A 20,788-nucleotide genomic window follows, 5' to 3' on the forward strand; every position below is an offset into this window, starting at 1 on the left:
TACTAAAATTAACATAACTGTAATCAAAGATTAGATTTTTTTTCTACCTCATTAGTACCTTGTTTGTGGCTCACAAACTCAGCAGGAAGGCTTGGTATTCCCAAATAATTATGATTTGTTTGCAGTGGTAAAACCTTTGAGTGATGCTTTCCCATTATGTCTCATCTATGCTCCTTCCCATGTCAAAAGCAGCTGTGCCCCGCAACAGCCCCTTCATGGGAGGCACATAAGGACAGAGCTCTCAGTAGTCCCAGTTTCCCTGTCTGCAGTGGTCCCACGAGGAGCTGGTGGGGGGGTGACATGGCAGACATGGTCCCAGCTGGCCTCCAAGGTTCCCCAACAACCCCGTTTCTGAGCTTCGAGAAGAGAGTGGAGAGAATGACCTGAATGTGCCAGTGCTTCCCATGGAGTGGGGAGGGCCAGGCTTTGTTCCACAGGCTGTACGGTCCCTGAGCACCCACGAGGGAAGGGGGGATATTCACATAGAGCTATTTTGCATCCAGGGATTGCCATGCAGGAAATGCTGCATCCAGGGCAGTGCGAGACAGGAAGGGGGAGTGCCAGCAACTCCACCCTTACTGTACCACATGTCAGTGACAACCTCCCTGGCATGGAGGAACCTGGCCAGAATCTCCTGCACCTGTGCTCTGTGAAGAAGAGCCACCAACTGTGCAACCCATCATCTCTAATTCAGCATTTTGATTCAAACTATTGGTTGTCCATTTGTAGTTAGCTGTTAATGCTCTAATGGTGTCTCCCAGTACCATTCACCCTCATTACATGTGATTTTCTAGGTACAAGCAGCAGGGATGAGGGTCGGGCACTGGGACAGCTTAGGGGCTCTGATCAGTGGGGTCACACTTCAGCATGACTTTGACCCCCTCACCCCTCTTGGTGGTCTCAAAAGCCTCCAGAGCCTTCTCCAGGGGAAAACGGTGCGTAACCAAGGGCTTGACGTTGATCCGCTTGGATGCGAGAAGAGCGATAGCCACAGGCCACCTGCAAGGGAAGCAGAGAGCAGGACATGAGAGCAGCCACTAGTCTGGAGCTCAGGAAAGAAGCACGGAGCAGCCTGGATCGTCACAGTTATTTCCCTAGCCCAGGGAAGTTTTGCCTACAAAGAACCTTCTGGTGTCTGGTATGGGAGATGGAACAAGCCAGCTGCTTTGGGCTGCTGAGCTCTGAGAAGACAGGCACTGCTACAAAGACAGTTGAGAGAGTAAGTGAAATCACAGGAAACAAGTGAAAATCACAGGAAACTACTACTTTGGAAGCCCTGAATGAAAACCAAAACTGCCATGCTCCACTCTCTTCTTGCCTGGCCTCTTGCCTGCATACTGACCATGGTGGAGCTCAAACTCATGGACTCAGGGAGATAAAAGGAAAAGCCTCAGTCAGCTTCCAGCCTCTTCTCCAGCACAGAGTCCCTCACAGGGGTTGTGCTGCCACTCTGTTTAGAATCATAGAAACACTGAGATGGGGAAAGGCCTCCAAAATCATCAAGTCCAACCATGAATGGGCCAAATAAGAGCAACAGGGATAGGAGAGCAAAGGGATGCAGCAGCTAATCTAGTTCTCAAACTGCCTACTTAATAACACTTCTCATTTTAAGAAGGAGTGTGACAACATCCCATACATCCTCCCTGGAGAGCTACAGATTAAGAAAAGAGACTTTCTTCATTAGCAAGAAATTAGAGCTCTGAAGAATTTTAACTTGGAGCCACATCAGCCCCCCCTGCACGAGACTCACGTGTTGCAGTAGCGGAATATCCCACGGATATCCACTTCCCGCACGGCAGCATTCACGATGGGCACCGTCACCATCTCAGGCCCCAGCCCCACCAGAACCAAGGTCCCACCAGAACGAGTGGCCTGGAGAGCAAAGACACAAACAGGTTACATTTTGCAGAGCACAGTTGCAGGAGCCTGTGCAGGGTCTGTCAAAAATAAAGCCACCCTTTATGTCTGCAATGGACTGCCTGGGGCACAGCAGAGAAGCCAGGGAGAGGCAGGATGCTGTCAGGAGTCTGTAAGAGTGAAGCATGTGGTAATCAAAGTGAAAAATGCAATCTTTTGAAAATCTTTGAAGGATTTTGGTAGGAATCCAAAATTCCTATTCTGAAAACCCCATTCTGAAAAATGGCTGGCATTTAGGACTACAAAAAGTACTTTGGGATTTTAGTGGGAGAGACTTAAAACTAAGAGCCTGATGCTCTACTGGAATTTCTCTTTTTGCAGTTTGTCCCATTCCCCTCCTGTCCTGTCACTGTGAAAATCCACATTAATCTTCCCCCCATCCTCCTGTTTTAGCAAAACATCACATTCTTGCTTCTTTCATTCCTTCTAGAATTAATTTTCTTGACTATTCTTCTTATTTGGACATAAGTTCAATGGAAGCTGCTGTCCTACTCCTTGGGTTTGGGGATCTTACTGGAGTCTCCTTGGTAAGTGGTTAAGCACCCAAGCATCAAACCAATTATCCCCACGCTGGTGTTAAGACTTTAATTATCTCTCTTTGTTTACTATCTAAGGAGCAGCTTCTCTCCCCACACCAAGCCCACTTAAATTAACCACTGTGGGAGTGAAATAGCTCATTCACTGAACCATCCCAGAAAAAAAAACAGACCAACACCATCACTGGTCTGCCTTTGGAACAAGTGGTACTCACATAAATTCCAGCCTGGATACAGGCTTGCACTCCTGTGCACTCCACAGTTATCTCAGGCATGCAGCCAAGCACACTTTCCACTTTGGAGGCCACCTCCTGCGGGGTCTCGTTCTTCACCTGAATGGTGAAATCTGCCCCCACCTCCTTGGCTTTTTGCAGGCGAGAGGCAGATAAGTCTGTAGAAAATAAACCAAGTCAAGAACTGGAGTATTATGTGAAAGAGGGTGAAGAACCTGTACCTGGCATCTGCTCACTACATGCGTGCACAGGACAGTGCACAACCGGAAGAGGTGAGGATTCACCCCTTCTTGGCAGGCAGAGAATGATCATAAAATCCTGGAATAGTTTGGGTTGGAAGCGACTTCAAAGCTCCACTCCACTTTGAAGTTCCATTCCCCGCCATGGGCAGTTTCTCTTTGGTACTGCCAGAACACTGAGAGTGCATCAAGAGAATAGACATGGCTATGGACAGCACCAAGAAATCATTCCAACAGGAGACAACAGGCTCAGAGGATCATTAATGTGGCTATGTCACTTGTAACAGTACACAATGAGAACAGACCATGAGCTCTCCAAGGGCTTTCTCAAGGAACCCTCAGCAGGTGCCTTCAGCTGAGCAAACTGCAGAATGCATTAGTTGTAAACAGTGTGTCTGCACTGTCACAGACCTGTCCTGCTCTTTACCCTCCTTGTAGCAGCTCTGGAGGCTGCTGAGCATCTCTCAGACAGTTTCTGTCACAGATGAATGAGCAGGCAAGCCCATAAAGAAAAAAGGGAGTGGATCTGGTAATAAGGCGGACCTGAGACACCCCATTAACATAGAGCAACAAAGGTGGTGATGACAAACATCTGTGAGGGCATGGCTGTAGTCCTGTACTCTGTTCTGAGGGATCTTGACAGGGCTGTAAGTATCACCTGAAGATCCACAAGGGGTTTGTACCACCGACCAAGCTATCCTGCTGGGGCATCCCACATGCCCTGGAGGAAAGCCACCTACTCCTCTACAGACACCACTGGTAACCAGGTAAATCTGGAGATAAGGACATGGACAGCTGAGGAGAAGAGTGGGATTTCCCTGGAAGGAATCACCTCTTTTCCCTACACTAAAGCAGTGGTCTACAGAAGTCTGCATGCTGACACTGGAAAAGATATAACAGCCAAGATTTCCTAGACCCAAAAATGAGGGGTGGTCTCGTCCCAGAGGTCCTGGGCCTAAAGACTCAGAAAATGATGCCTGTGGTAGGAGCATACACAGCAAAGAGGCAGGCTTCTTACCTGGGCACAGTCTTCAGAGAAGTCAGAGATGGGGTGGAGTAAAAATATCAAGGGAAAGAGGAGGAGGCCAGTTCTCTAACATGAGAAGGCCAGTTTTCCAACATGAGCCGCTCTGACTCAGCCACAGTCCTGGGAGTGAGCCAGAGGCTCTACCCTGCCCATCCCACAGCAAAAATGATGGCACTCACTGGCAGGGCAGGGGATGCACAGGCACTCACTGGCAGGCCAGATGATGGACATGCCCCCATGGGCAGCTGGAAGGCTCGGGATGCCAAGTGTGGGCACACCTACCAAGCTGAGCACCCAGGAGAGCTGTGGAGGGTATTTCAAGAAGGGGTGACAAAGGGTAATAAAATGCAGACAAAAGAGGAAAAGTCAAGGCTGAAAAGAAAGGGCAGCATCACCCTGGAAGCCCCAACATGGGCTCATTCCTGTGGCTGCAGGAGTCACCTTTGTCCCTCCCAAGCTCTGAGCATTGGGCACCAGGCCGTGTGTGGGGTCATGCTTGACCCCAGCTGAGCTGCATTCAGAGACCTCCCATGCACCAACTGCACGGCCAGGAGCTTCTTGAGGCACTTCAAGTGCTATGAAACACTTTTGCCCAGCATGGTTGGTGTCTCCCAAATCTCAGTGTATGGCAAGGAGACCACACGGATTCAACAGTCCTCTCAAGTAATAACTAAACTCCCTGTGAAGTTTGGTCTCACAATACCAGTTCACAGCAGACACAGATTCTGGATTCTACCATTTTTAACATCTCCTGTCACTATATGTATTTTGAATTATAAATATATATTTATATATTATACGTGTATAATATATAAATATATAAAATATTAGAGACATTCTAGTCTATATTTTACATATTTTATACTTTCTCTCTAGCAGAAATAATCCACAGGCAGTGTCCTAGAGTAACAAGGCAGCCAGTGCATTTCAAAGTGACCACAAAATCACTCCCAGGCAGCAAAAAATCCCACATCTTCCCTGTAGCTGGCCTCTGGTTTGCTGACCTGCTCGGGAAGGAAGCCCTGGCTCTAAGCAGCACCTGGAATGCAGCAGCAACACTGCCAGCCCTGGCCAGGGCTGCAATATCATCTCAGTACACCTGAATCACCAGGAAGCACTTAGTGAAGCAGACAGATCTGCAGGTCACTGCATTGTTCAGAGCTCCAGACACTTGTGAGTCTCGGGAAGGATCAAGTCCTTTGCACTTTAAACCCACACAGCTCTTGGGAAACTGGTCAATTAAACAATTAATGACTTGCATCTTGCCTCTAGTCAGAAGTTTGTTTTCACTTCCCAGCCCCTGGAGCTAATTAAAGTTTGGTTTGCTTCCAGTGAAGTTATCAAATTACCCTTAAGCTTGTCATGATGGTTTATGACCCAACTTAAAAAGCAAATAAATACTCTTGATTATTCTCAGATTTTCTTTGTTCATCTTCTTTCTCAAAGGAGTTGAGCTCGGTACAGTTGCTCACCTCCCCTGACCTTGAATTCTAGGGCTTCTGGAGGCATCAACTCCCAGAACTTCAGATTCAGATAGAACAAGGAGAATAATTTCCCATAAGTAGGAATTATTAAGTGCACCTCCAGTGACAGAGAGTGCAATGCAAGACAGCCCAACATGAACAGCTAAACTGTCCACTTACTGGGGAGGAAAGCTGATCTTTTACATGCACCTGAGGAGAAAAGCAGCTTTTCAGAGCAACAGCAAAGCAGAAGGACAGGAGAAGGTTGCCCATAAATATCAATCACACCTACTCAGGAGTGGAGTAGAGAGAGACACAGACCTTTTGGAAGAGTAAATGAGGACCCATGAAACAAATTGATCCTCTCACCCAACTGGAGTCCATTAAATATATCAAACACTCCAGGCAAGGCAAAGACAGAAGTTGTAGGAGGTGAGTTCTCACAAAAACGCTTTTCTAAATATTTCTATACTTGTGAGAAACTTGTCAAAACAAACACAAACTTTTAAAGCCATAAGTGTTGCAGAGACAAAGCTCCTCACAGACACATGATAAAAACACAGGGCAATGAATTCAGATAATCTGGTAGCAAAGTACAAGAGGGCCTCTGTGGGCAGACAGGCACCTCACAGGTGTTGGCTCCTAAAGCCAAAACAAAAAGCAGTTCCTTGAGACAGGCAGCAAAAACTCCAGCAGCACAAGCCAAACCAAACCCATTCCTTGCCTCATGTCACGCTCAAATATTTGATTTGGGACAGCACCTTCATGGTTTGAGCACCTCAGCCAAACCTCTCTCGTGTAGAAGAGAAATTCACGAGTCAGAATCGGCACTTAAGCTAGCACATAAAGATAAGAAAGGGTAATTCCATGTATCCAAGCTTGCTGATCCTATAAACCAAGCACCAGGAACCTCCTGTGGCACATGACAGCCATCTCAGCTTGCCAAGGTCCCCATCAGGAGCAGCTCCAGGTACTAGGGGGAAGACACACCCAGGATGGAGCAGGAATGAGGGGCAGGCTGAGCCAGCTGCCTCAGCCCCACCAACCCCACTCACCAAGCCTTCCCCACCCAGGGAATGGGCCACCCACCCCCAGCCCCTGCACCAGCCCAGCTGGGCACAAGGTTCCTCGTACGTGATTCAGGAGGCAGAGCTGTTTTTCCTGCTACAGCAAACATCATCCTCAAATGACAACACTTCACAAAATCTGAGGTGTGGACCGATCACATCCATCAAGCACACAAACCTGCAGGGTGAGGCCAGCACAGTGAAAAATGCCCTGGACTCAACAGCAAAAGGATTAAGGGAGGAGAAGGCCTTGTGTTTTGTGTTTTGACCTGAGCGACTACTGAAGGATGCTTCTGTGAAGGCAAGAGGGTGGGACCTGAATTTTATCTCTTGGCCCAAAGTGGGTCAAGTAACACAGTAATGGAAAGGTCAAAAATACGCCTGGCTCAAAGTATGGGAGGTGAGTAACAGCCTTCTGAAAGGTCAAGATCCTTTAGGACTTTGACATAAAAACCGCAGCAGTCTGTGCTCAATGTCCAGTGGCACCTCTAACTGCTTCTCCTGGCCATCACCACTCAGAAAGACTGAAGACTCATAGTGGGTGCTGGAAGCACCATTTCCAGACCCTGTTCAACCCCCAGGTGGAAATTTCAACCAGAGAACATCCTGAGGTTACTCCAGCTCTCCATCCTTCTGGGCAAGCTACAGAGAGAGAGGGCCTGAACCTTAGAGGAGAGCTAGGAGGAGCTGGGCTAGGTTAGCATGGCAAAAAAAGGGGGGATGAAATGGCTGTCTCAGCAACCTGAAGGGCAGCTGCAAAGGTGATGAAGACTCATTTCAGTTCTTCCATAAAGGGGGAATCTCCATAAGTGACAGTTTGTGAGTGGACCCTAGAAAAAGCTTCATCATTACGAGATGCAAACATGGAGAAGGTATCTCCAGATAGGAGGTAGATGGAATCTCCTTCCTCAGAGGTTTTCCTGACACAGCTGGGCAAAGACATTCCTCCAAGCAGCAGCTCAACCAGAAATGTCCAGGACACAGTTATGCAAGAAACACCCATTCCTAAAATGCAGAGTCCCTGAAAAGGCCATTTCAGTCACTGTGGATAACCAATGAAAAATGAAACCCCCAGCAGGAGCAGACAGAAGGACAGAGAAAGACCAGTGGAGAAGCACAGTGTGGCTGCACACAGAAAACAGTGGGCAAAAGCTGCCTGGGCTATCATCCAGCACTACTAGAGGTAAAAATAACCTGCTAAGATCAAACCACTCTGGAAGGGTGGTCAGGTACTGGAACAGGCTGTCCAGGGAAGTGGTAGAATCACCATTTCTGGAACTGTTCAAAAAACATGCAGATGAGGCATTTATATGGACATGGTTGGGCTTGGCAGTGCTGGGTTAATGGTTGGACTCGATGATCTAAGTGGTTTTTTCCAACCTTAATGATTTTGTGATTCTGTATGGTGGGAAACAGGCACACTCTGAAAGTGCTAAAAGGACTTACCTGTAACTACCACGACTGCTGCACCCATCATCTTAGCAACAATCACATTAACGAGGCCGATTGGTCCTGGGTACAAAGGGGACAAAGAGAACATGTACCACTGACAGGCAGCATCAGCCCCACCCCTGAACATGCCCAGAGCTCAGCGTGTTCCTGGCCAAAGGAGGCTTTGGCAGCCCCAAGGTCTCCCTCATCCCTCACCCCTTCCAGCAGAGCCCAGATCAGAGCCTGAGCCTGCCCATCCCCTCCCAGCAGGCAGGGAACACAAGGACTGACTATGATCACTGTACCAGAGCCAGACACGAAGACTTTGCTTCCCAGAGTGACTCCCGCTCGTTTGCAGGCATGGATTCCCACCGAGAGGGGCTCGATAAGGGCTCCTTCCTCAAAGGTGACATTATCTGGAAGCCTGCAAGAATGGGACACTAGGAACAGTCACCAATGTAGCTCATGACGGTGATGGGGAAAGCCATGAGACTCAAAAACCAAACACAGGTGTAAAACACAGTGGCAAAACACACTGCCACCTGTGGTCAGAGAAATATGCTGGAATACACTTCAAGAGATTCTATTGCTTCTTTCCCTCCTCTGAAGCAGCATCAAGTGCACCTGAAGCATTTTTCAGTGAGGTTTTGCCCAAGTACCCCACCCAGGGGCCCACAGACTGCCCCATATCAACTCTCCAGTACTTGGTGAGTCAACGAGGATTCCTTTGCCACTCATTCCTTTTAGAATAAACCCCACCGTTGCATATGTACCACCCTGTGGCTCACCCACCAGTGAGCTCTCAGAGCCCTCACCAGGGTTGAATCAGCTTTTAGAAAACATCCTGCTGCCAAAGGTGAGGCCACCAGGAAAGGCAGCCAGATCCAGGTCTCTCCGTAACAACCAGGATCACCTTCCCTGATGCACCAAGTGTTTTAACAAGTGGACTGGTCCCAGTATGCATCCTCCCAGCAGTCAGGGACAACGTGTGCAGTGAGTATCAAACAACTTTTGGACAAAAACAGCCCTGTAATGCAGCCAACATAAGTGACAGAAAAAAGCAGAGGAAGTGAAACCCTTCTGAACTGCTGAAAGAAATCAATCTCAGCCCCAAAACACTGCCCATCAGCAAACCACCAGTGTGGGTTCTCACACTGCTCTGGGAGCTGTGCCTGCCAGGAGGGTCAGCAGGGACAGTGACAGTGACAGCACTGGGAAGCTCAAGGTCAGGTCTCAGCCAGGCCAGTGTGAAGCCAAGTAAATGGAAATGATGCCTGTGGGAAGACAGCTGTAAGATAGCTGCATATCCCTTACTTCCAAGAGGCTTTAGAGGTCTGACTCCAAGAGTTCTGTTGTCACAGAGTCTGGCATCATGTTTGCTACTGCTGGGTTTGGGCACTGCACTGTCTGTGGGGAGGGCAGCTTCACAGCATGATCCCACCCCCATCAAGTTACTTGGAGCACCCAACACAGAGTCTGTCCACCAGCAGGACACACATCCATCTCCCTAGGGACACAATAACTGCCCAAATATGTGAAAGCTCACTGAGCTCAGCCATCATCTGATCTTAGCAAATCTGTGCTGGCAGAGTGGCCGCATGCCAGGCAATCTGCTCTACATGAGCCAGCCACAGCACTGCTGATCTGAAACTGGGAGCACCAGGTCCAGGTTTTGCATCCCAAAGCTTAAAATAAAATAAAAGCCAAAGTAATATTTGCTCAAATTGGAGGAAAAAAGCAAAAGCCTGGAAGAAGCCAGCTATAAACCAACCACTTCCTCTCAAGCAAAGCTTGTGATGTTGTCAGAAAATGTTATTTTGATACACAGGAAATCGATGACAGTGGGTCTGGACAGTGAAATGCTAATCCCATCCAGACCAGCACCTCATCCTGACAGCAGCTGCTTGGTATCTGCTTTGAAAGCTTCCTGCCTGAGGACTCTCCGGAGAAGAGCAGTCAAGTGCCTCCTTCCGACTGACACGATGCTGAATGCTTTCTGTGCAGACAGCAAAGATCAATCCCAAGGATGTTCCTGTTCATGGAAGTACCAGCTCCATACACACTGAAAAAGAACAAGCTCCACAGGTAGAGCTGCCTCAGGGGGACACTACTTGGGCTATTTTTAACTCCTTGTTAAAGGCACTTAAGTGGGTATAACATCGTACAAGTTTTTTCAGGTCTTTGGAGTATTTGAGGCTCTGGCACAGGTTGCCCAGAGAAGCTGTGGCTGCCCCATCCCTGGAAGTGTTCAAGGTCAGGCTGAATGGGGCTTGGAGCAATCTGGCTTAGTGGAAGGTATCCCTGACCACAGTAGGGGTTGGAGTGGGAAGAGCTTTAAGATGCCTTCCAAACCGAACCCTTTTGGGATTCTATGATTTGCCAGAGTGTTTAAGCACAGATTTGCTTCTAAGCCTATGTGCCAGTGCTGCCACAATTAATAACATATTCAAGTTTGCTGAACTGGACATGAAAAAAGATATGTTGTAATGCTGGTAGCTTTGTGGAGACACTCAGAAACACATGAACAAACAGCTCAGCAGGGCTACTGCTTCTGTTCCTGCTCTGTTCAAAGTGGGGTGACTTTGTTTCAAATGACAGAGTGAGATGTCAGCAGTCACCCTGGTGCTTCCTGAAAAGCAGCAGCAAAACTCAGCTCAAAGAACCAGACAAAGACCTTCAGGCACCGGCCTAAGAAGGCAAGAATATGAAAAGAGACAGGAGAGAAACCAAGAGCAGGGAGCAAATGGGAAAAGGAAAATAATTAAAGGGTAAACCAGTGGTGACATCCCAGAAGACATGCAAGAAATGTTTATGTCTGGCACCTGAGGGGATAAACTGTCTGCCTGACAAACCCTTTGCGAAGTGGCTGCCATCCAAGCTTAGGCATGTTATTTATGGATCAGAAAGCAATAAAACCTGTTGGGATCACATAAGGAGTTTTCCAAAGGGCCAAGAGGTGATGGATGCAGCTAATCTCCCCCCAGGGAGTGTATATTTCTCTGTGGAGGGAGCATGGACTGACTTGTAGCAGTAGCTTGCACTGTGCTTGTAGTAGCGGCACAGGTTCCCGTCGTCGGGGGGTGTCGCGCAGAAGAAGATGGTCGGGGACAGGTTGTAGCGCCCAGTTTTGCAGAACTCATCCATCTCCCTTGGGACACCCGGCTCGATGGCCACACGGTCACCTGCCAGGAGGAAAGCAGATGGACTGGGTCAGGGACAGGGTGGCACACAAGCAGGAGTAGCACCAAAAACCACAGAAACGCCGGCACCATAAAGGCAGGAGGGACACGAGGAAGCTCTTGCTGCACACACCAGGCTGGTTCCCAACGCTCCCTTCACAGCAGCCTCATCACCAAGATCTTCCCAGGTACTTGGAAAGAGATGGTGTTTCAGAGGCACAGGCACAGATGGAAGCTCAGCCCCACACACACCTTCCTCCAGCTGCCTTGCAGCCAACCTCAGCAGATGAAGGGGCAGCCCCCAGGCAGTCACACTGTGACCAGATATTTTGCTGAATCTGTTGAAGAGGAAATACTGAGGATGGAGCAGGTGAGCTCAGCTAGTCACCACGCTTCCAGCTGGAAAGGGCTGTCCCTTGAGAATCATAGAATTAAGGAAGTATTTGTGTTGGAAGGGACCTTAAAACTCAGCTTGTTCCACTCCCTGCCATGGGAAGGGACACCTTCCACTATCCCAGGCTGCTTCTAGCCCTGTCCAACCCAGCCTTGAACACTTCCAGGGATGGGACAGCCACTGCTTCTCTGGGCAACCTGTGCCAGGGCCTCCCCACCCTCACAGGGAAGGAAGCTTAAGGTGCAAAACACCTAGGAGCCTGGCAGGATTTATCTGGGAACAGAGACTTGGTGCTACAACAGAGTAGTTCAGGGTACTGGGAGGACACATGCTGCAGGACAAAGAGCTATTATTTAATTGCAGTCACAAAGCAGGATGGACTAGAGAAAACAGCATGAGCATAGTACAACTTGCAAGTACACAAGGGACACTAAGCCTCACATTTATTTGGCAGAGGAATCAGAGCCAAACCTCTGAGCAAAGGTCTCCACTAACAGGCTTTCAGGCAGACATAAGCAGGATGGAAGTAAAGAGCCATCTAGGCCACTGCATCCCCTCTGAACTGGCCAACAAGAGGTGTCTGACAGGACAGGAGCAGGACAGCCACATACTGAATACTCTCCCAGCCTCACTTTATACGCAGCGGTGACGCCTCCCAAGTCGCAGGTGGTTTGTTTGTATTTAGTAACACTCAACAACTTCTCCTTCCACCACATAAACTACGTGGTCTGCTACATCTCAGGTGAATGCTGAACCTCACTGTGCCTTGCTCTGGTGCTGGAGCAACCAGAGAATGGGCAACCTGTTCTGCCAGCCCTCCATGAGTCCTCACATCCCTGAGCAGTCTCTCTAGCTCTCAGCTCAAGTTCCTGACTTGGACATTTGTCAGAGATGCTGCTCCACATGTCATTATCTCCTTGTCCTCCTCTGAACCCTTCTCACTTGTTTTACATCCTTTTGGAAAGGAGGAGACCAGAACTGCATGCAGAGTTCCAGATGTGCACTGACATCCGCTGAGTCTCTGTCCCCTTCCCAACAGTAATTTGCATTTTCACTGCTGTGGAGCCAATGCTGCTATGCACAGTGTCAGAGCCAAAGGTCTCACCCCTCAGCAGTGATGGTCAGTGCTGCATTTTAGATATGAAGCTGGTTTTGTTTGTTCTGTCATGGATATCACTTTGTGCTTGCCTGCGTTGAATCTCACCTGCATCGAATCCCACTTTCATCTCCCTGGCACCTCTCTGGTCTCTCTGTAACTCTTGCTGGCTCTCCCCCACATCCTCTCCACCTTGCCTAAGTTGCTGTCATCAGCAGACTTTACAGAATTCCATGCTCAGTCCATTTTCTAGGATATTCATGAGCACAGCGAGCTGTGGAGGTCCCACCACAGGGCCTGGAGCAGTAGCTCCAGTGACCTCTGCACTGCAGGAGGCCGTTTGCTCCTTCAAGAGCACACACGGAAAAGAAACACTCACAGCTGGTTGCTGGCAAGAGCTATACATGTGGTTTCTGAAGCTTTGTCAAGCTTCCTTAAAAGGCACCTTGTAACAATATACACTCTGCTCTGCACTAAAATACAGCCAGGCCAGCTCAACACATCCCAAGATAAAGCTACCTAAGGAATATCACATACTAGTGGCCAAGATGGGTGACTAACTGCAGAGCGGTAACACTTCTTGAAGGAGGTCACATTGTGAGTTCAGAACTTCAGATAAATTTATATGACAGAAAAAACCACAGCCTGTTATCGACACATTCTCGGAACTGATTAGGAGGAAAACAAACAAATGGGTTTGGTTCCAGATACCTGGTTTCAGATGAGTCACCCCAGAGCCCACTTTTATGACAGTCCCGGAAGCTTCATGTCCCAACACCATGGGATCCTTGACAACAAAATCCCCGATTCGACCGTGCTGCCAGTAGTGAACGTCAGAGCCACAGATCCCAACGGAATGCATGCGCAGGAGGACCTCTGCCAGAAAAGGAGGGAAGGTTCCTTGTAGAAAAACTGACCTTCTTAGGCACTGGGAGAGCAGCACGTGGGCTCCAGAGCAAAGGCCAATCCAGTATCGACACATCCAAATTTATCAGTATTCAATCAACACACCAGAATTGTGCGTGCACACATTGGAAGAGTGGCACGTTCATGAGCCACCTGCTGAAATACAAAACTATGCAATGATTCACAAAGCAAGAAGGTTCAAAATAGGGTAAGACAAAAGCTGATGTCAATAAAAATACGGTCAACAAAGTAATACAATTTAAGAGGGGCGTTATTATTACTGCAGTAGGAATAAAATAGCAAGTCCATTTAATTTTCTCTTCTCCCAAAGCTATGATTTCAGCCCCAGAGACTTTGTGAATCAAATTTCTATCAGCCCATATGCCCATTCTATTAATGTTTAATCCTGCATAAGATCATCTGACATATCCCAAGAGCCATTTACTGTGACATACATGAACTGATGGAACCGGAGGCAAAAAATGCCAGATAAAGGGGCTTATCTGTGACTGCTCCAGCTCTTCTTTTCAGCTGGAACAGCAGCATTATCTGTTTCAGCCACACAATTGTTTTTTGGATAATTTTGTACTTCCTCAGAAATATTTTATGTTATCAAAGAGCAACAAAAGAGAACGAGAAAACAAAGAGAGAAGTAAAGATAGCAGCCAGAATCAGTCATCTATAGACCTACCATTAGGACCTGGTTCTGGGATTGGACGGTTTTCCTACAGACAAAAGAAAAAAAAAAAGCATTTAGCTGCTTGTTCATATCCCTGGGAATATCTGTGGAAACTTAGCTCTGGTTAGCTCAGGTAAATCCATAAGCAGACAAGGTTTTTGGTTCTGTCTACTCCATAAGACATGGCTGTGCCACATGGAGCCTGCTTCTAAGCTCCCCTCATTTTCCACACTCAGTGGAATAACACAGGTAGCTGTAGGGGTAAGCACACTGCCAGCTTGTAAATCCACTCTCCAAATTATTTTGTAGTAAATTCTCTTTCCCAGCCCAGACAAGAGAGACATACTAAATTTCCCTGCACTGGAGCAGCCCCAAATTTCAGCTGAATCCTTCATCCATCCCACTGGCTGACAAAAAAAAAAAAAATCACCTTTTGTAACGAGGAAGATCCTGAACGGTCAGTTCTATAAAGCCTTAATATTGCAGGGCTTATATTATTATTTTAAATCATACAAAATTTTTTTTTGCTACATAATGACAGAATAACAGAATCACGGAATGGTTTGGGTTGGAAAGGACCTTAAAGCTCATCTCATTCTACACCCTGCCACGGGCAGGAATACCTTCCACCTTGGACCAGGTTGCTCCAAGCCACATCCTTGAACACTTCCCAGGATGGGGCAGCCACAGCTTCTCTGAGCAACCTGTGCCAGGCCTCACCAACCTGTGCCAGTAATACATAATTTACATATAATATTTATACATAATATAGACATAATGATTTATACCTAGTAATGTACACATTCACGTTCTCTTGTAATTGCCATGGCACCTCTTTATAGGATGAATGACAAAACCAGAGTTAGAAAAGTGCCCCACAGGGGCAAAACCCAAAATGTCTGCAGGGCTTTTGCCTTCACTGAGCTCCCTCAACTGCCTCAAAAGCCAAAGGAATTATTTTGCTGGGTTTTACAACAGCAGGACCATATAATACCTACCCTGAGGATTATGTCTCTAAGAAAAGCCCGGCAGAATAGTGCTAACAATAAACCCTTAAAAAATCATTTGCTGCTCAAACTGTGAGGTGCACTGTTCTGCATTTTAACTGTTTAAATCCCAGCATATTCCTCAACTCCTATTTTGTACTTCAGCATTCTAAACATCATGGAAAGACAAACTCTGGGAACGTTCTCATATGACTAAACTGACTGAAATTTTCCATGTTCAGACCTGTATCTGCAATTTTTCTGTGAGAGGGGTTTGTTTTCTTACACTGAGGACCCAGCCCAGAGCATTATTTCTAAACGAGGTCAACCTAGAAGTAACCTCTTTTATAGAAAATGCAATAAGCACAGGATCTGGTGACACACCAGAGGTACAGACCACCTCAGACTGAACAGAAAATCCACAGTGAGAGATAAAGCAAACTTCTAGCTGAAAGTGTGAAAACCCCAAAACCACTATATATTTTTTTTTTCTGGCAATTAACAACTGTGCCCAGAAAACCTAGACATCTTGGTGGGAAGTGAATTCTGCAACCTGATTTGGAGAAAATAAGAGTGACCAAAGTGGAGAACACCGAAGACACAAATTCTGCTCATTGCCTGTTGTTCACTGAGAAGTTCAGAAATGGTGACTGGTAAAGTAAAAACAGCAAATATTTTCTGTGAAAGGAGACATGGAAACAGAAGTCATAGTACAAGTATAAAACCAACAAATCCTTAACAGGCAGCAAAGAGGAACCCATGCAACTACTTAAGGACAAGAGGAGAGTCCACAAAAACAAAGCAAACATGTTTTCACACAGCACATGGATCACAGCAACTCTGCCCATGGGAAACATGTCCAAAAATCAAGAAAGGTGTGGGAATTACAGGAAGATGGCATCACCCAGCTTTGGGTATCAATAACAGATAACAAGTTCAGAGTTCACTGCTGAGACTACTACCACCAGTGGGTCAATACAGTGAGCACCATCCACATTGTGGAAAGAAACTTCAGGGAAGCCCGGGAAGATCACACAAGGTGCTGCCAGTGAGGCAGGAGGGCACTGGTGACCAGCTCTAAGGTCTCCAGCAGTACTAATATCCAATGAAAACTCACACATCTGGGTGTAAGCCAGTTTAGAGACCAGCCACACAGATGTGATGGAGTCCACCTTCACAAGTCTCAGACACCTTTCTTAAATCACAGGGGTTTGGAAACGTGTTCTTGAGCCAGAGGGACCACCTCAATCCTCAACCCACTTTGATTTCTTTTGGTAGTCAGGCTACACGTGACTGTAGGGAAAGCACAACTGTGTCAAAGGTGCCTGGGAGCCACCAGGAGCCACCAGGAGCCACCTACACGGCACTGCTCAGGCTTTGGCACGTGTGGCTTCAGCTGGGCGGGAATGGTAAAGAATCAACCACTTCCCTGGTAATCATCCCCTAAACAAGGCGTGTATCCAAAGTCTGTGTGCTCCCGAGAGCTCTCCTGCCAGCACTCTGTGTACAGAAAGCTGCTTGCCAATGTCTGCCTGTGGAAATCTTCCTTCCCCCCTTTGGCTCTCACCAAACTGGAAAACACGGCTCTCCAGCAGTGCCATAGTGATTCAGCACCCAGAAAGAGCCGAGCATTAGCAGCCAGAGAAGCAGAATGAGCTTAGAGAACTAAAAAAGTACTTTAAAATACTCCAACAAATATATATATATATATATATATATATATATATATATATATATGTATATTTGTATTTATATACAAAATAAAAGCTCCCCCCTGTCCAGAAGGGTCCTCCTCCCCCTAAACCCTCTGTCCTGCTGCCCACCTGGGCTCTGACAGCCCAAAGGAGCAACAACCACCCTCCACCCTGCTCCCTGGGAGGGCCGGTCTCAGCTGTGAGAATGGCTGATTGCGGGGGCTGGGGGAGAAGTTCTTTGGGGATTCTGGGTTTCACCACCCAGACTTGGCAAAGATCTCAAAGATTATCCCCTCCTGTGTCCCCTAAGTGCATTCTGCAGCTGAAACCTTTCCAAGATCGGAAAACCGGAAAATATACACAATAGGACATGCAAACTGGCCAGAACCAGCTATAAATAAGTCACGCTTCTGATACTGTTGCATCCTTCTACTTCCTTGAATGAGTGTATCTATGAATTTATTTTTCTTGCAAAAAATGTTGCACTTCCCAGGCACACAAGGGCCGGTGCATTTTTTTTTTTTTTTTTTTTTTTTTTTTTTCCCTGTCCGGGTCATTCCCCGCTACGCTGTGAAGGCTTCCCCTCTGAGGGGATGGCAGGGCCCTGCCATGGGACACCGCCGCATTTGGGTCCCCGCGCCCCGCAGGCCTCCCCCTGCCATGGCCGCTGGCGGCTGGGGGCCGGCTCAGGCTCACCCGGAGCCGGGCGGAGCCGGGGCTGCCGTCCTCCGGACACCGCTGGTGCCCCGGGCCCGCGGGGGCCGCTCCCGCCCCGCCGTCTGCCGAGCGCGGCCCCGCCGCCCCCGCCCGGCCCCGGCGCCTCCCGGCCGTACCAGGCGCAGCTCCCCGGCTCGGTGAACCACCACGGCCACGTTCTGCCCCGGCGCCGCCATGGCTCAGCTCGGCGCGGCCCCGGGTCCAAGGATCGCTGCCGGGGGGCCGCCCGTGCTCCGGCCCCCGCCCGCCCGCGGGCCCGGCACCGCCCCCCGGCACCGAGCGGGCACGGCCGGCTCCGGGCACGGCTCCAGCCCCGACCCCAGCGCCGGGCCCGGCTCCAGCTGCGGCTCCAGCTCATGGCCCATCTCCGGGCCCGGGTGCTCCGGCTCCAGGCCCCAGCTCCGATTCCAGGCCTCAGCCTCTGCTCCGGGTCCAGCCCCAGCTGCAGCCTCAGCCCCTACCCTGGCACCAGCTCCAGCTCCTGGCCCATCTCCGGGCCCATCTCTGGACCCGGGTCCCCTGCACCAGCTCCAGCCCCAGCTCCGATTCCAGGCCTCAGCCCCTGCTCCGCATCCAGCCTCCACTCCAGCCCTAGCTGCAGCCACAGCTCCAGGCTCTAACCCCAGCTCCAGTTTCAGGCCCTGGGTCCTGCTCCAGTGCCTGCTCCAGCCCTGGCTCCCAGGCCAGTTCCAGCCTCACCCCCTCCAGCTCCAGCCCCATCTCCAGTCCCGACCCCAATTCCAGCCCCAACCACTGCTTCCAGGCCCAATCCCAGCCTCTGCTCCAGCTCCAGGCCATGCTGGTGACAACACCGCACCCTGCACTTTGACTAAAATTCAGTCAAATGTGGTCTGTGGGCTTGCCCTGGACATGACACAATTGGAATGTGGTTATCTCAGCTGCAGAAATGGCTTATTGGGGGGGGAAATGGAGATTTCAGGGATTCTGGGTTTTGGGGACAAGAGGTTTTCTGCTCAAATGGAGTTGACAAACATTTTGAATAGATTATCCCCTCCAGTGTCATTGAATCATGGAATCATGGACTATCCTGGGTTTAAGGTACCCACAAGGACCATTGAGTCCAAGTCCTGTCCCTGCACAGACACCCCAAGCCCACCCTGTGCCTGAGAGCATTGTCCAAACACTCCCTGAGCTGTGGCAGCTCCGGGGCAGTGCCCGTTCCCTGGGGAGCCTGTTCAGTGCCCCACCACCCTCTGAGGAAGAACCCTTTCCTCATATTGAACCTAACCCTCCCCTGACACAGCTCCAGCTGTTCCCTCAGGTCCTGTCATAGGTCACCAGAGGGAAGAGCATTCTAAGAACATTCTGTAGCTGAAAGCTTTCCAAGCTTGACTTCCTTGGAAACAGAAAATATACAGGATTTATCATGTAAAATTGCCAGAACCAGCTAAAAATGGCCTGTGTTTCTAATATTATTTTGTCCTCCTCCTTGCATGAATAGATATATTTATGAATTTAGTTTCCCTAAAAATGTTTCACCTCCCAGGCACATGAAGTATGATGCTTTTTTTTTTTTTTTTTTCCCTTTCAGGGTCATTCCCTGGAATATTTATTGGAGTCAGAGTCAACATCATCGCTGTGGTTACTCTGAGGGTAGGGGAGCAAGATCATGGGAAGCTGTGACAAAACACTTACTTAGTGTTTACACAGCAATATAATTCCTGACACCTCCATGGAAGAAGGAATATTTGCATTTTATGAAAAGGTTGGCAGCAGCTGTTTCTTCCTGGATATGCTTGTTATCTCAAGGCGGCTGCTTGTGCCTTTCCTTTTTAGGGTGTATTTTCCTCCAGACTTGACTTGCCACTCAAATTATCTGTGTGGGATTCACTGTGAAATCCCGCAGCTCTACCAGAACAGCGCAGCCTGATGTCTGGGCTCCCTAAATCTGAAAAAAATGCTGGAGGCATGGACTGGGAGCTTCACTGGGACCTCAGGGCTCTTGCTATGTTACAAATCCTTTGGGTTCTCACATCAGTTCCTTGCCAGCCTTTGGGCAAAAAGTGACTTTTTGTTGGGGCGGGGAAGCTGGTTCCTTCAGCTCTTCTGCTCCTCCCTGCCATGGCTGTCAGCACTTTGCCCTCAGCTTTCTTCCCTTCTCTCTCCCGCTTCCTTTCTGAATCAGATTCACTTCACACTTCCATGTTTTCTCTGCCAGAATTTGCTGCCTGTGCCTGCTGGGCCTGCTCTTCCTTCAGGACCACAAGGACCTCACCAGCCACTACAAATCCTCCAAGATCCTCCTTTAAAAGATGTTTTGAAGACCTTGCAATGGTCAATTTCTCTTCGTTTGCCTTCAGCATTGTCTGACAAGCCCTTTTGACTGCCACCCAAAGACAAAACACATTTAGGATTTAGTCCTAATTAATTTCTCTTTCACCTGGGTGTGTGGGTATCCTGCTTTCACTGGCAAGGCGGCCGTTCGCGTTCCTCCAGGCACACAAGAGCAGCGCTGTGGGATTATGTCATAGCCATGGTGTGACCTCTCACAACAATCCTTATTACCAGAGCCATTTCACTCCTCATTAACTCAACCAAATGTTTGCCCATTTATTCTATGATCAGGATCGTTGTGGTCTTACTGGGTAAGGATGTGGGTGCTTTGTTGACCTGAAAATAATTCAGTTCAGTTGCAGCAGTCAAACTCAGTGTGTATTTTCCTTGTGTGCAAATTATGAAACACCTCAGAACTAACTCAGTGAGGAGAGGTGGGGCATGACCTCAGGGAGATGCATCCCCATGTCTTGGAGGATGAACTCCCCAAAACAAAGAGCAGTGTTGCAGGTCCCACACCCACCGGTCCCCATGGAGGGGGAGGACAATGCTCGGAACCCAGGGCTCCCTGCAGTGATCCCTCAGCAGTCCCACAGCTGGGGCAGCCTCAGGGTGATGTTGTCCTTGTGTGGAGTGGCCAAATAGCTGCTGTAAGTTCAGATGTCAGGGTAAACCTCTGCCAGGTCCAAAGTGCAGCCAAAGGGCTGAATTTTCTGTAGCCTGGGCTCAATCTCTCCATCTGCTTGAACTCTCCATCTCCATGCACAGAGCAAGCAGGACTCACATTGGAGGCTCCTATTCTCCTTTCCTTAGTTACATTATAAAGGATTCTGGTGTTTGCCTAAGAGGTGTTGTCACCCCCAACAGGATCGCTGTGAAGCTTCTTCCACATCCCAACACCACAATTCTATTTCTGACCAACTACATCA

General features: G+C 48.7%; 1 protein-coding gene across 1 annotated transcript; it reads right to left on the reverse strand.

Annotated features, from left to right (window-relative positions):
* Positions 1 to 733: 733 nt before the first annotated feature.
* SORD (sorbitol dehydrogenase) lies at positions 734 to 17,822 on the reverse strand. The gene is made up of 9 exons (XM_068204246.1): positions 17,681 to 17,822; positions 14,180 to 14,213; positions 13,294 to 13,458; positions 10,936 to 11,095; positions 8,219 to 8,337; positions 7,929 to 7,994; positions 2,669 to 2,844; positions 1,751 to 1,872; positions 734 to 999 (listed from the first exon to the last, which is right to left on the reverse strand). Exons 1-9 carry the CDS (start codon positions 17,738 to 17,740, stop codon positions 834 to 836), a joined length of 1,068 nt encoding a protein of 355 aa, XP_068060347.1. The 5' UTR covers positions 17,741 to 17,822; the 3' UTR covers positions 734 to 833.
* Positions 17,823 to 20,788: the final 2,966 nt, after the last annotated feature.

The sequence above is a fragment of the Anomalospiza imberbis genome, chromosome 13 (assembly GCF_031753505.1).
Source record: "Anomalospiza imberbis isolate Cuckoo-Finch-1a 21T00152 chromosome 13, ASM3175350v1, whole genome shotgun sequence".
NCBI lineage: Eukaryota > Metazoa > Chordata > Aves > Passeriformes > Viduidae > Anomalospiza > Anomalospiza imberbis.

Coding starts and splice junctions, on each gene's coding strand:
- SORD (XM_068204246.1), bottom strand. CDS start 17,740: ATGGCGGCGCCGGGGCAGAACGTGGCCGTGGTGGTTCACCGAGCCGGG. Junction 14,214..17,680: donor GAGCCGGGGAGCTGCGCCTG/GTACGGCCGGGA, acceptor TTTTGTCTGTAG/GAAAACCGTCCAATCCCAGA. Junction 13,459..14,179: donor CCCAGAACCAGGTCCTAATG/GTAGGTCTATAG, acceptor CTTTTCTGGCAG/AGGTCCTCCTGCGCATGCAT.